Source organism: Thalassophryne amazonica, chromosome 7 (genome assembly GCF_902500255.1).
Source record: "Thalassophryne amazonica chromosome 7, fThaAma1.1, whole genome shotgun sequence".
NCBI lineage: Eukaryota > Metazoa > Chordata > Actinopteri > Batrachoidiformes > Batrachoididae > Thalassophryne > Thalassophryne amazonica.
The window spans coordinates 816,513-832,995 of NC_047109.1; the positions used below are offsets into that span (position 1 = coordinate 816,513).

At 41.5% G+C, this 16,483-nt stretch overlaps 1 protein-coding gene across 1 annotated transcript in view; it reads left to right on the forward strand.

The window, feature by feature from the left end:
- The window catches only part of LOC117513538 (collagen alpha-6(VI) chain-like), a 276,666-nt gene that overhangs the window by 137,659 nt on the left and 122,524 nt on the right, over window positions 1-16,483 (forward strand). Inside the window, 1 exon segment of the mRNA XM_034173701.1 lies at window positions 10,714-10,806. Within this exon segment, the coding sequence (XP_034029592.1) occupies window positions 10,714-10,806 (93 nt within the window).

Consider the following 16,483-nt stretch of genomic DNA (forward strand, 5'->3'; position numbering starts at 1 on the left):
CACGAACTGCCGTGCAGGGTCAGGAAGGTGTAGCACCGGGGCAGAGGTGAAGCGTTGCTTTAAGACCCGGAATGCCTCGTCACATTCAGGCGTCCACTTGAACGCCTGTAGGGACGAGGTTGCATTATGGAGAGGTGCCGCGATGGTACTGAAGTTCCTGATAAATTTTCGATAAAAGTTAGCAAATCCCAAGAATCATTGTACATCCTTTCGATTGCTTGGAACTGCCCACTCACGCACTGCCGCCACCTTGTTTGGGTCCATTCGAATGTCTCCCTCAGAGATGACGAATCCTAAAAACGATACAGTAGTCCTGTGGAATTCGCACTTTTCTGCCTTGACGAAGAGGTTGCTCTGTAATAGGGTCTGCAGGACCGAACGGACATGCGTGTGGAGATCGGGAGAGAATATCAGGATGTCATCCAGGTAAACAAAAACAAATTTAAGTATTCGCGTAAAACGTCATTTACCAAATTTTGGAAGACTGCTGGGGCATTTGTGAGCCCAAAAGGCATCACCAGGTACTCATAGTGCCCAGTTGGGGTGTTAAAAGCAGTCTTCCATTCATCTCACTGCTTAATCCTGACCAAATGGTAGGCATTACGAAGATCTAATTTTGTGAACACTTTGGCGCCCTCTAACAGCTCAAAAGCAGATGAAATCAGTGGCAGAGGATAGTGATTTTTAATGATGATATCATTTAACCCCCAATAGTCAATGCAAGGACAAAGTGACTTATCCTTATTTTCAACGAAGAAGAACCCGACTCCAGCGGGGGATGACGATGGACGAATCAATCCAGCATCTAGTGACTCCTGGATGTATGAATTCATCGCTGCTTGTTCGAGACCTGAAAGAGAAAACAATTTTCCCCGGGGAGGAGTCGCCCCAGGGAGAAGATCGATGGCACAGTCGTACTCCCGATGCGGAGGTAGAGACTTAGCCTTAGCTTTGCTAAAGACGAGCGCTAAATCATGGTAGCAAACTGGTACACCCTCTAGATCAGAGTTACAAATATTGGTTGGAACCTCGGGTGCAGACAGGCAAGACTTTTCGCAAGAAGATCCCCATGCTTCAGTTTTACCCTGAGTCCAGTCTAGACTAGGTTTATGGCGTTGCATCCAAGGGTGCCCCAGAATCACAGAGTGAGTCATGTTATCAAATACATGAAAACTAATTTGTTCAGAATGATTGCCCGAAATTATCATGCAAACAGGTTGGGTGCGGTACTCAATTTGACCTAATTCATGGCCATCCACCGCATGGACCACCAATGGGCGTGAAAGCTGATAAAATTTCAGTTGGAGGGACCTGGCAACAGAGGATGACATGAGATTAGAATCAGCCCCAGAATCAATGAATACAGGACATTCTATGGTGGTATAGTCGGATGAGAAAGTGGCAATTAAATCATTCTGAGAGGACGTATGAATTGAACTCTGACTCACCTGCACAACCCTTCTCGGCCACACGGGGCACCCTTTACTGGACAGAGGGTTGCAACATGACCTGACTGACAACAATAAAAACAAAGTCCTTCCGCTGGACGCCGCTCGTGCTCCGCCAGGGAGAGGCGTGTCCTTCCTACTCGCATGGGCTTCTCTGCAGAGCTGGGCGGAGCGTTGCTGCCAGAGCGGCCGGCAGAGGATGATCGATCCGACGACGAGGAGACTTGCTGGGCGTAATGAAGGCTGTCTCGGCGGGGAAGGTCAGACAGACGGCGATCAGTCCGGATAGCCAGTGCTATCAGAGCATCAAGGTCGTTCGGCAGGTTTATCGCCACCAGCTGGTCTTGAATGACGTCACTCAAACCCCGGAAGAAGACATCTTGGAGCGCCGCCTGGTTCCATTTGCTCTTCGAGGCAAGGATGTGAAAATCGATGGCGTAATCTGCCACCCAGCGACTGCCTTGCTTTAACCTCATTAACGAACGCCCCGGCGAGGTGTGCTGGAAGACCTGCTCTAAAGCGTGAGTGAAGGCCGCCAGGGAGGAGCAAGATGGCGAACCACGGCTCCACTCCATCGTGACCCACGCTGCAGCCCTGCCGGTCAGGTGAGTAATGACGAATGCTATCTTCACCCTGTCGGACGGAAACATTGATGCCATTAATTCAAAATGAAGTTCACATTGTGTAATGAAAGGCTTGACATCCCCGGACTCTCCAGAAAAATGCTCAGGCCGGGAAAGTTGATTACAAACCACGGGTACAGGAGCCGGCCGGGTTAACGATGGTCCTGGAAGTGGTGCATTGGCGAGAGCCGTACTAGTCATAGCCTGATGCTTAATGGTAGAGAGTAGTTGCTCCATCTGAGAGCTCACTGAGGCCATGAAAGAAGCCTGCTGCTTAGCTAACTCACTAATCACAGAGTTCAGAACGGCTAGCTGGTCCTCTTGCAGAGCGAGCTGCCGACTGTGGTGGCGTACCGCCAGCTGGAAGACGTCAGCGTCTGCTGTGTCCATTGTTGGCCAGATTGTACTATCAGGTTTGACAGGCTGGACACAAATGCAGGACGCAGGTACACAGCTCAGTGGAGATAAGATGTTTACTCTGTAAACAGGCTGGGGTTGGTACACAGATAGGCAGTCCAAAAAAAGCAACAGTAACAAATACATCAGGCTAGGCGTGGTCGAGGTACACAGGCAGGTAGTCAAAAAAACACGATGAGGCAAACGAAGCAAGGCAAGGAAATACACGAACAGAGCTGGAAAGAGGCACAAGGCGCTACAATCTGGCGAGGGAGTAAGGCACAATGGAGAGCTTAAATACACCCAGGTGATGAGGTGCAGATAGAGAACAGGTGTGCGTGGAACACACCAGAAGGAGGGCGTGGCCAGACAGAGGGAAACACCCACCACCAAGAGCCAGCAGAGACAGACAGGAAAGACAGATCCAAACAGAACAAAAACCCCACAACAGAATAAACAAAAGTAACTGAAGAACACAGAGCCAAGAAATAAAAGCTGGCAAGACCCAAATCCTGACAGTTGTTGGCAAAGAAATATGGTATCAGCTCTTGCAGAGACTGTCGGTAAAGCATAAAGTCTGCCTCTCGAAAAGAACGAATCAGCAAAAATATGACCAACTCCATACGCAGGATCAAATTCCAAAACTGAAACTGTGGACTCTCCGCTTCACGTTTCTTTACCCAGTCTTCTTTGGAAAGACTGCTCTCATTTCCCTCTGTGGTGTAATTTTCATAGGCCTCATTTAGAAGTTTATATAAACAGCAAGACCTGGTGTATTTCCAGTGTTCGATTAACACTGGAAGCAGATAAAAGATTCAGCTGTACCAGGTGTTGTTACCCCAGATTCTACAAGAGCACCAGTCCAACCACTTTCCTGCAATAGTGATCCGATTGATTTAAATGCTGCCATCTCAATATGCAACCCTCCAAACATAATGATGAACTTGTCTTCACCATAACGTTCTGGCCAGTGCCACTGAATTTGTTTGGCAGTTGCATAGATAGGCTGATCAGCAGCAATCACAGGAATCTGACTAGGGTTCAACACAGACACAATATCACTAATTTTATCCATTACATGTCTGATTGTAGCAACGGAGTGTGCTTGGTCCCTGAGTAATGGTAACAAAGATGTTATGTTAACTTCAAAAGGTGGGCTTCTGCTTTCAGATGCATGATGTGATGACCATGTTACATTGACTTCATGCTCGTTTACGGATTCAATGAGACTGACCTTTTGTAACCATCAGTGGTGTCAAAAGTACACACATTTGTTACTTAAGTAGAAGTATAGATACTGCAGTTTAAAAACACTCTGGTAAAAGTTGAAGTATCAACTTGACCTCTTTACTCAAGTAAAAGTGAAAAAGTATGTGCTCCAAAACCTACTTAAAGTACAAAAGTATAAAGTAACCTTTAAAAAAAAAAAAAAAAAGTAGCTGCCACTATATGAATTGAAAGCTTAATTTAAAAACTGATTCATTCTACATGTGGCCCAAGACCCAAAACCCCAAATTACCCCCCAACACCACCTGCATGAAAATATTTCCATTCTAGAAGCTGTGAAATGCAATCTGGGACTATTCCAGACAATAAACTGCAGTGAGTGCAGCATCCATTTAGTGAGAAAAAAAAACAAAAAAACAACTTATTCAAATTCATTCCAGTAGTATTCTGCTCTTACTAGGATGCAGCAGTTTTCTAGTTTGTCAGATAGTTCTGGAGGAAATCACTGAAGAAATTAACACATTGAAAATATGGTTTGACCGAAACAAACTGTCATTAAACTTAAATAAAACAGGGATGAAATGGAGGTGGAAGAGTCACTAGGTGTTCACAGGAAACATTTATTTCTGTATGTATTTATTTATGTATGTTCATTGTTAGTCGCTTTTATATTTTATTTTCTGTTGTGTTTCTATTCATGTTCTTTTTGTCTCTTTCTCTGAAATTGTATATAATTATCATTAGATTATTAACATATAAACAAAAATAAATTTAAGAAATATTACAATTTGAAAACAAATGCACCCGAACATGAAGACAGCTGGAACTGCTTCATGCTAACTTTTAACATTGAAAATGCCATAGACATGCTAACGCGTTAGCGTCGCTCCCGTTTTTAAGTTATAAAATACATCTATCAACTGTTTCAGAAGACCATAACAGGTCGGTTTAACATAGAAAAGGTAAATAATACTCACAGAAGTATGCTCTTTAGGGTTTTAGCGGGGGAAAATTAAGCGAAAGAAAGAAAGAATAAATGAAACAATAGGTCGAAGCATTGCTTCAATCTGCGAACCACTGCTTCGATTGGTTCAAAATCCATTCCTTTATCTTCATTGATCCATGTTTCTGATATAACAATTATGTTAAATATTTTTTAAATTGACTTAAATATTCTTTAATGTTGTTAAAGTTTGCATACAGACTTCTGCTGTTGAAATGGATTATTGATCATTTGTTATCCGTTTTAATGATCCGATTAAACTGTTCATCTGTATAATAGCAACAACTGTCATTGATATTTGAGAAGAATTTATTGTCCGGGTCTATATCGTGCTCCAAGTCCAGTACATTGTGGTCTGTGTATTTAAATGTTCTCAGTTCTACTTTTCCATGATCAGCAATCCTGTGAGTTATATCCTTCTTGTCTCCAGATGTAGATGATGTAGTAGATGAATAGGTTCCTCTGGTCTGTGTCATGGTGTTGTGATGTGTTTGTGTCCTCATACCTTATTGATCGTATTTGTCCAGTTCCTCGATGTTCCTGATTATCATAACCTTCGCTTGTTCTGGTGTTCCGTTCAGTTTGATGAATGTTTTGCAGTTGGATGTCCATGTCTGTTGAATTTTTCCCTGCTTTTTTAAGAAACGAGCTTTCCTGGCGATGTCTGCGTTTCTTTTGGTCAGATGTTCATTGATGAATACGTTTGTTCCTTTGAGTTTCCGTCCCTGTTTTAACAATGCCATTTTATGTTTTCTGTTGACAAACCTCATTATAACTGCTCGCTTGTCTCCATCCTCTCTCCTGGGCAGGAGGTGGCACGCTTCAATGTTATTACAGTCCATTTGAATACCTTTAGATTGCAGGAAGTCAGCCACCTGTTGTTCCACTGAGCTGGCCTCCTGCTCACTGGCCTCCCCTCCGCTGTCTTCTGACACCGCCTGTGCGTAGGATCGAGGTTTAATATGAATTCCTGTAATAATAACGTCGTTCATCCTTGTGTACTGTTCCAACTCCGCAACACGGTTCTCCAGGTGCACCAGACGCCAGTCTTTCTCGGCATTCTGGATCCGGAGAGCCTTCACTTCTTCCACCAGCTCCATAATGGATTTCTGCTGCATTTTAACAACAGAGATTTCCTCAGACAAAAAGTCCAGGGACTTCTTGATATCGTCTCCCTCCTCCGCCGTCAGTGCCTTCTTCGGACCCATGGTCAGATAAATCCGCGCTGGCACCTTGGTAAAGTCGCACCGGTGGAACTGCACTGACGCCTCGCGCTTCAGGTGGAGCCGCGCCGGTGGATGTGTGCTGACACCTCAGCACACATCCACCGGCACTGAAGCCAAGAGTAATGAGGCTGTTTGTTTTAAAAATGTAAGGAATAGAAAGTACAGATACTTGTGTGAAAATGTAATGAGTAGAAGTCAGAAGTAGGCAAAAAAAAAAAGTAATGGAGTAAAGTATAGATACCTAAAAAGTGTACTTAAGTACAGTAACGAAGTATTTGTACTTCGTTACTTGACACCTCTGGTAACCATTCATATTCTGGCTGAAGCTGTAAAGTTGGAACTGAAAGAGGACTATCAACTATTGAAGGCTTGGGCTGTTTTCAGTGAAATAAGCCGGTTGTATGTTGGTAAATGAGTCCGGCATTTCAGGAACTTTTTTAGCTTTCGAATTTACTGGTAATCTCTCCCGCATCTCACCTTTGTTATCCGATGTTGGATACTGAAAAATGGAAATACTATTTCCATGAAATGATGTTGATGCAGATGTAGAAGATGGATTGTGGTCAATGTTATCCATAGCAGCAGTAGTAAAAATATCCTTTCTAAGAATTGATGGACAAACAATACCTTCCATATTGAATTGGGAGACCGCTGCATCGCCTAGTTGAGCAGATATTTCAAGCACCCTATCATGAGAGATGCTAACACCGTGATCATGAAGCATTTCAACTAATACCCTTTTTCTTGTTTTTTAATAAGTTGACATTCCGATAAATACAGGAAATGGAGTCTCACGGTCTTTAGAATGTCTGAAGGTTTTAGCCTCTTCTCTGTATTTTGCGTAACAGTTGTACTGAAGCAGCTGTGCCATTGCTAAGTCTGTTTTCGAAGCACCAAATCTTAGCTGAGATTTTATATCAGCACCATGCTCAATCATGCAGACAAACTGTACAAGAAGAGATGGCATTGAATCTTCAATACAATTGTCGTGGAAAGATCCTTGAAAAGGCATTTTATGTTCCATCATATGTTTACGCAAAATCTTTGCTGCTTTTGCCACAATTAGTGCCTCGGAATAGTCCATCGCCTGTGATAATGCTTCGCCGATGTCCTCCTTATAGGCTAATAAAATATCCCTACCTTTCTTGTGAGCTTCTAGTCCAGGGATCTCTCCCAACAACTTGTCTTTAAGTCTCGTGGAATTAACACTTGGTGCCTCTATTCCCAATTGTACCGAACGTTGATTATAGAGACTCACAAGATCAGCCAGACGAAAAACCATCGGACCGTCAGTACCTATTCTCGACTCAACAATATAGACAAGAAGCTCTGAAAAGACGATAGGATGTGCCTCTTTCTCTCTGGTTGCCATTTTTTCCTGATTACTTTGACTTGAAAAATAAGCCCTCTCCCTGTTGTAAAGGGCTGTGAGACAACAACGATGATATTTTAGTTCCTGTGCAACAATATCACCACCACTTAGTCTGGTCATCAGTCTAACGTCATTCAAATTTCTAGCACATTCGTTTAATCGCTTATCTAAAGCCATCGTCATAGCATGCCGAAGTTTAGATTTTGGAGCCTCTTTTTCACACAAGAAACATACTTTGTCTTCAAGAGAGCTCTGTCTACTTTTTGTAGGTACACTATGGGCATCATCGGAAATATTTGAAGCAGCAGATCGTTTGCGTGCCCTTTCAAGCTTACTGTTGCTAAATGAAAGTCTACAGCTTTGGTGATATTTAGAATTGTTTTTCCTTTTTCTTCTATGCCACTACCTTGATCTAGCTGATTGGGGTCTAGTTTGATTGGCATCTGATGAATCGCATTAAAAAGAGGAATATTTCTTGCAAGCATAACGTACCCATCATTATCTCTGTCCGTTTGATAATGGGTTGGTGGAGATTTAAGATCTTCATCTTTATCAATCTGACGAAGGCAACATTTACTCCAGTCTGTCTCTAAGTTTGATGACAATGGGCTCACATTTGTCATTTTTAAAAACTAAAGGTCATAGATGTATCAATGTATATATATTGACTCTTTATAATCTTGAAACTGACAACATTTAAGGCCGAGGGTTTATCCTTTTACCACCTTAAAATTATCTTAAGCACATTGAAATATGGGATACAACTAGGTTCATGGTAAATTTACCCCTACACCTAGCCCGATCGTTCATCCAACATTATTTAAGTCCCGTGCGATCTGTACACCATCCGGGTAACAATTGCCCTATTACCCTTGGCTCGGCTCTCCCGCGCTGGCACATCCTGTCTATTCAGGTGCGGCTACCTTACTTATACTACTTAAATACTTATATAAAAGGATAATCAATAGTAGGGGCTCATAAGGTAGCATTTGGGACACTTTACATTACAAAAGTAGTAGAGCTAATGTTGGACCCCATGCTGAGTTTCACAGCAGTGACGTCACCAGAGTGCCCTGGTTGTGCTTTGACTGTCACTCTTTTAAATAAATATCTCTTGAAAATTAAAACAGTACAAAACACTCCCTCAATAATGAATAAGCAGTGTTTTATTCAATTCAGAACAAAAACACGTAACAAATTATTGGGTACTGAAAACTTACACTATATTTTTGGGCGCCATTTTGAAAAAAATGGCCGGGATTTCATAACGTAACGATTCACAAATATCTCTCATCATGTTTGGAAGACAAAAAAGGCATACATTCCACAATATAAACCGCAGATCAGTTTTTACAAGCATTCGAGGTAGGAATATGCAATATTTTGGTGTAGGTCGCCGCCATCTTGCAAAATGGCTGCCATATTGATTTGTTTGGGTAGCTAACGTGCTTTATTTATTCAACTATGTTTGGAAAATATATGTACCAAGTTTGATGCTTGCATCACCAACTGAAAGATTTTTCCATATACGAGGTCTCTTAGATAATAAACCGACCCTTTTATTTTTTTTTTAACTATATGGATTTGAATGACATGCGATTACACCAATCATGCTTGAACCCTCGTGCGCATGCGTGAGTTTTTTCACGCGTGTCGGTGACGTCATTTCCCTGTGGGCAGGCCTTGAGTGAGATGTGGTCCCGCCCTCTCGGCTGAATTCCTTTGTTTCACACGCTGCTCGAGACGGCGCGCGTTGCTTTATCAAAATTTTTTCTGGACCTGTGAGGAATATCCGAGTGGACACTATTCGAGAAATTAAGCTGGTTTTCTGTGAAAAGTTTAACGGCTGATGAGAGATTATGGGGTGTTTCTGTCGGTGTAAGGACTTCCCACAGAGCGGGACGTCCTGCAGCGCTTCCAGGCGCTGTCGTCGGCCTGTTTCGAGCTGAAAACATCCTAATTTAAGGCTTAATTCACCCAGGACATCGTGAGAGAACAGAGAAGATTCAGAAGAGGCCGGCATGAGGAATTTATGCGGACATTCTACTGTTTAAGGACATTTTTTTAATGAAAGACGTACGCGCAAATTCGCCGAGTCGTTTCCGTGACGACTCGGCAAATCTGTGTGCGCCGCGACAGGAAAAACACCTCCGTGTTGAAAACCATTTGTAGAATTCAGGCGGCTTTTAATGGCTTTCAACAAGTGAGTAACTGAGAAATTGTTTAACAGCTTGGGCATGTTCCAACTTGCCCGTTAAGATTTCCAACGGAGGTGTTTTTCCTGCCGCGACCCCCCGCGGTCGGGTCCAGCCCGACATGCGACTCTGCCCGCACGTTCTTTCATTACAAAATGACCGTTAACAATGGAATGTCTGAATAAACTCCTCATGCCGACTTCTTCTGAAAGTTCTCTGTTCTCTGACGACTTACTGCGTCAACAGAGCCTGAAATGTGGAAGTTTTCAACTTGAAACGGCGAGACGCTGCCGCCTCGAAGCGCAGATCGCCGTCAGGCGCCGTGGACCGTACTTAAAGCGACACTACCAGACCAAAATCTCTCATCAGCCGTTAAAATTTTTACCGAAAACCAGCTGAATTTATTGAATGGTGTCCACTCAGTTGTGCCTTACAGTTTTGAAAAAAATTTTATCAAACAAAGCAACAGTCTCTGAGCCATTCCTAAACAATGAAAAAAATCGACGAGAGGGTGGGCGACTCCTCACTCAAAGCCTGCCCACAGGCGAATGACGTAACCGACAGGCGTGAAAAAACTCTCGCATGCCCACGAGGGTTCAAGCATGTCTGATGTAATCACACGTGATTCAAATCCATATGGTTTTTGAAAAAAATAATAAGGTCGGATACTTTTCTAATAGACCTCGTATAGACTTAATCTGCAGGGCTAAAGTTTTATGTTTCTGCTGTTTTTAATTTCTGTGTTCTTATGTCTTATGTGAAGCACTTTGTGATTTTTATCTGGAAAAGTGCTATATAAATAAACGTTACTTACTTACGTACTTACTTTTTGTCTTGTATGCTCCACGGTTGGGTCAGCAAAGTACCTTTGAGAGGCTCAAAGCACTGATCAGGTGCGCTGTGATAACAATACCTACCTTCATTACAGATCTTTGTCCAAAATGAAAAATCTTTCATTCTGATCCACATTTTTTCAGTTCCAGTCCGACTTTGATATGAGTTCTTTTTGAACTTAACCTTGCATGCCTTCCCGAGTTCTGCAATCACAGGATTTGACATTGCTCTCTTCCCAGGGTTAAGAAGCCAGCAGCTTTCAGAGCCTTTGCCTGCCGTGCTCATGCGCTGTGGAGCAGTTTGTCAAATATCAACCTGACAAATAAATCACACATTAAACTTGTATAATTAAAATATTTTATCTCTTGCCTGTGTGTTTCTGTTTGCAGGACACGGTGTCAGATCGGGAATGCTGTGGCGTCATGTGCAAATGTGTGGGACCCGAGGGCATGCGTGGGTTTCGAGGGCCTCTGGGCCCAAAGGTGAGCACAACAGACATTTTAAATTTAAGCATGATATCAAGAACATGTTGGAAAATCAATAAGGAACTTCCTGAAGTGTCCAGAAACTCTGAGGTTTGAGGACTTTGTAGATTATTAAATAATGCAAGGGCTGCAATCAATGGTTATTTTCATAATCAATTAATCAATCAATTATTTTTTCAATTAGTTGATAAAATGACAAAAAGAAATTAAGATAAAATAAAAAATGGTGAAATAAATGCCAGTCAGTGTTATTTGGAGCCCAAGTTGACACCTTCAAATGTCTTATTTTGTCCAATGTCTAAAGTTACTCAGGTTGCTGCTGCCACATAAGACGAAAGCAGACAATAAAGAACAGCATATATTATACAAATAATGAATGTTATGAGTTCAGTGGTATGAAGCTTTCACCAAATTAAATATTCATTCCATTGAAAGAATGTAAAAACATTCATTATTTGTTTTATATAACCGCTAAAATAGATCCTTGTCATTTGATATTTTATTAATTTATAAACAACAGAAAAGGGACTTACATTTTGGTGTGTCACTGCTGCTGAAGTCCAAATTGTGATGTGTAGTCCAGTGATGCTGTGCACTGACTTCAGACTTCCATTAAAAAAAAGACAAAAAAAAAAAGACTTTGAGTAGTTCCTCAGTCCAGCCAAAAATCACATCAGCTTTTCATCTGAACAGCTCTTCATGCATCCAGACGGCTTACAGACAGCCAGCAGAAGGCAGAAAAGTGCTTCAAAAAATTTTTTTTTCGGCATTTTTTGTTACAAGCAGGCATCTGTGCTAGAGCAAGTCCTTATGTAGTAAGGTTTCACATCAGGGGCGATGCCAAAAATAAAAATAATTTTTTGGCCATTTTTGGGCCAAAAACCACCATTTTTGAGTCAAAATTCAAAAATGGTCCAATCCTTTTGATATGCATATCAAATTACTCGTCTTGACGAGTAGAGTTCAAAAATATATAGTTTGACCTATTTTTGAGGGAAAAAGGGATGTGAGGCAAAATGCAAGACTGCAGCCTGTAAGTGCTTTAAGAGTGGTCAGTGTTGCATGGGTGCCGTGCAGAAGGCTGTTTAAACCCAAATTGATTGCTTTAAGTAGCTAACACAACAAAACACTTAAAATGCAGTATTTTCACTTTGGAATTTATATAGAATGTCCTTTGAATGTGTTTATTTATTAAAAGAGAAAAAAGGTACCTCTTGGAACTTACATTAACAACACAATTTATAGCTCATGGCTCTGATGCTTGAACTTGCAAATTATGATGTGTAAAGTTAACAATGAATCAGAAAATGTGATTCTAAGAAAACTGATATTTTTTTGCCCTAAGATGTCTTGTTTTGGTTGTTGTTTGTACCCTTTTCCCCTCTATTTACACCCAAATATACTTCAAATGATGTCAAATCACATCAAATCATAGTTTTACCAAAATCATATTAATTTATGTTTTTCCATAACATGGGTGGTAATCAGTTAAATTTTTTTATGGAATGCCCCTTTAAGGTAACTAAAATTTGTTAATTTGTTACTAATAACAAATAATAATAATAATAATAATAATAATAATAATAATAATGTCAATGGATGTATTGAACTTATTTTGAATGGTTCTGATACTTGAGGTATCAAGTGTATGTTGTGTAATGGAAACAATGAATCATAAAAAAATATTTTAATAAATTAGCCATAGTGTACTCTTGTTGGGATTTGCTCCTGCTCAGGTCTTGACCTTTTGTTTTCCATCAGCTTTTCTGCATTGATATCTTTTACTTGGTTTTTGATCATCTGTTTATTTTGCTTTTTTCACAGCTTGTTTCTGTTCTTCACACATCAGCCACACATTTAGTGCCATTCTAGTTTTGTTTATCTTTCATCCACTGTTTTTGATTTTGTTCATGATTGCTTTGGTCACAGTTTTTATTTGGCACATTTACCAGTGAAGTGTTAGTTTAATTATCTTGTGTTTTGTACTTTTTCCACTCATCAGCTCTGTCCTAGTTTTAGTTTTGATTTACCTGTTACCTTCTTGTCAGTTTTAGCCATATGTCACCTGTTCTTATTCTGTTCATGATAAGATTCCATTCTATCAAGAGTTTCTTGTTTGTTTTGGTCTGGATATTTTAATATTATTAGTTTATGGATTCGGGTTATGTCACTGCACTCCCCTGCCAGTTCCACCTCATCTTTGTTCCTCATGTTTCACACCCAGTTTCATCTGTATTACTGTCACACCCTCAGATCACTACACTCTCTTGCCTTTCACCAGCACTTCCTTATTCCTGTTGGCCACGCCCCGTTTTGTGTGTCTTCTGCTTTCCCATTTGTCACTTTACTCTCTTGCCTTGTCTCTTATCTTTGTTTGTCCACGCCCACTTCCTGCCAGCTCATCACACCTGTTTTCCATCACTGCCTAATTATTCACCATGCATTTAAGCCCTGTGAGTTCTGTTTGAAACTGCTAGTTCGTTGATTCTCATGTCTTCGTGCCAACCCTTCTGCTCTTGATCTGTGTTCCTTGTTAGTACTTTATTGTCTCGCCGTGCCTGACCATGCTTGGTTCCTGGACCTTGTTTTTGTCTCTGCCCACTCACTACTGTTTGCCGTGCTCTCGAGCTTAGCCTGTTAATTTTTGACAACGCCATTGCCTTACGCCTGCCTGTACCTTCGCCTCACTGACTGCGTCTTTGTGTACCAGACCATTGCCTGCATTTACCATAAAGCCTTTGATATCCTACTACCTGTTTGAGAGTCTGCATTGTGCCTCCTATCATCTGCTGCGCTCAACTGCTCTGAAACCCTGACAACTCTAAAATGTCTCTGTCTTCTTTGCTTTTGTATTCTGATTTTCTTTATATTCACAAAAAAAACATACTTATGCAATTCTTATATTTAATTAATGTGCTTGATGTAAAAGAGGCCAATTATGATCAGTTTTGATGTCATAACCATTTTGAAGTTGGATAAAGTTAATCAAAAGACCCATCTTATATGACATAATTGTATTTTCATAGCTAAGACTGGCATAATGGTCTATGTAAGTTGTCTTATTGGTTTTCCTGTGCAAGAAAACATAATTAAACACCAAAATTGTCATAATCGGACCATCATAACAGATTTTCTGAATTTGACCCTTCACGAAAAGTGTCTTGACCTTTCCACATTTTCGGTCATTGTGACGTAACGCAAGGTCAAAAATAGGTCACACTATACATTTTTGAACTCTACTCGTCAAGACGAGTAATTTGATATGCATATCAAAAGGATTGGACCATTTTTGAATTTTGACCCAAAAATGGGGGTTTTTGGCCCAAAAATGGCCAAAAAATGATTTTTATTTTTGGCATTGCCCCTGATGTGAAACCTTACTATATAAGGGCTTGATCTAGCATAGATGCCTGCTTGTAACAAAAAATGCCGAAAAAAAATTTTTTTGGAAGCATTTTTCTGCCTTCTGCTGGCTGTCTGTTACAGCGGAGTGGATTTTGTGTATGTGTGTGTTACAAGAATTACCAGTGTCAGTTAGCTCGTTGTCCTCCCCAGCTGCGCACACACGCAACCAGGTCGGCGCTTGTGCGCGTGTACTACCAAAAAAAGACTTCCTCGGTGCAGAAAAAAAAAATCACGTCAGAAAATCGTCCAGCTTTTCATTCTTTCTTCCTGTTAACAGCCTCCAGATAGCGCAGTGGAGTTGTTTTGTGTGTGCGTGCACATGTGTTGTGTGTGTATGCACGCACATGTGTGGCAGGCCTACATGTGTGGGTGCATGTGCATGTGCGTGCACGAGCAAGTGCGTGTGTGGGTGCGCACGTGTGCAGAGTGCAATGGTACCAAACATATGGAACCAAATTTGCACTCTAAATGGAACCAAGCCGCACTCTAAATGCAATGCAACACAAATGGGATGAATTAATCCATGTCATGTGACATACAAAGCACCAATCAAATGACAAGGATCCACTCAGCTGTTTATATATATATATATATATATATATATATATATATATAATCTCAATCAATCAATTTTATTTATATAGCGCCAAATCACAACAAACAGTTGCCCCAAGGCGCTTTATATTGTAAGGCAAGGCCATACAATAATTACGTAAAAACCCCAACGGTCAAACGACCCCCTGTGAGCAAGCACTTGGCGACAGTGGGAAGGAAAAACTCCCTTTTAACAGGAAGAAACCTCCAGCAGAAACAGGCTCAGGGAGGGGCAGTCTTCTGCTGGGACTGGTTGGGGCTGAGGGAGAGAACCAGGAAAAAGACATGCTGTGGAGGGGAGCAGAGATCAATCACTAATGATTAAATGCAGAGTGGTGCATACAGAGCAAAAAGAGAAAGAAACACTCAGTGCATCATGGGAACCCCCCAGCAGTCTAAGTCTATAGCAGCATAACTAAGGGATGGTTCAGTGTCACCTGATCCAGCCCTAACTATAAGCTTTAGCAAAAAGGAAAGTTTTAAGCCTAATCTTAAAAGTAGAGAGGGTGTCTGTCTCCCTGATCCGAATTGGGAGCTGGTTCCACAGGAGAGGAGCCTGAAAGCTGAAGGCTCTGCCTCCCATTCTACTCTTACAAACCCTAGGAACTACAAGTAAGCCTGCAGTCTGAGAGCGAAGCACTCTATTGGGGTGATATGGTACTATGAGGTCCCTAAGATAAGATGGGACCTGATTATTCAAAACCTTATAAGTAAGAAGAAGAATTTTAAATTCTATTCTAGAATTAACAGGAAGCCAATGAAGAGAGGCCAATATGGGTGAGATATGCTCTCTCCTTCTAGTCCCCGTCAGTACTCAAGCAGCCAAAGATAACGATACGTCTTTGGGATGGTTATGAGTAATTATTATAATAGTGTGTGTATATATATACACTCAACAAAAATATAAACGCAACACTTTTGGTTTTGCTCCCATTTTGTATGAGATGAACTCAAAGATCTAAAACGTTTTCCACATACACAATATTACCATTTCCCTCAAATATTGTTCACAAACCAGTCTAAATCTGTGATAGTGAGCACTTCTCCTTTGCTGAGATAATCCATCCCACCTCACAGGTGTGCCATATCAAGATGCTGATTAGACACCATGATTAGTGCACAGGTGTGCCTTAGACTGTCCACAATAAAAGGCCACTCTGAAAGGTGCAGTTTTGTTTTATTGGGGGGGGATACCAGTCAGTATCTGGTGTGACCACCATTTGCCTCATGCAGTGCAACACATCTCCTTCGCATAGAGTTGATCAGGTTGTCAATTGTGGCCTGTGGAATGTTGGTCCACTCCTCTTCAATGGCTGTGCGAAGTTGCTGGATATTGGCAGGAACTGGTACACGCTGTCGTATACGCCCGTCCAGAGCATCCCAAACATGCTCAATGGGTGACATGTCCGGCGAGTATGCCGGCCATGCAAGAACTGGGACATTTTCAGCTTCCAAGAATTGTGTACAGATCCTTGCAACATGGGGCCATGCATTATCCTGCTGCAACATGAGGTGATGTTCTTGGATGTATGGCACAACAATGGGCCTCAGGATCTCGTCACGGTATCTCTGTGCATTCAAAATGCCATCAATAAAATGCACCTGTGTTCTTCGTCCATAACAGACGCCTGCCCATACCATAACCCCACCGCCACCATGGGTCACTCGATCCACA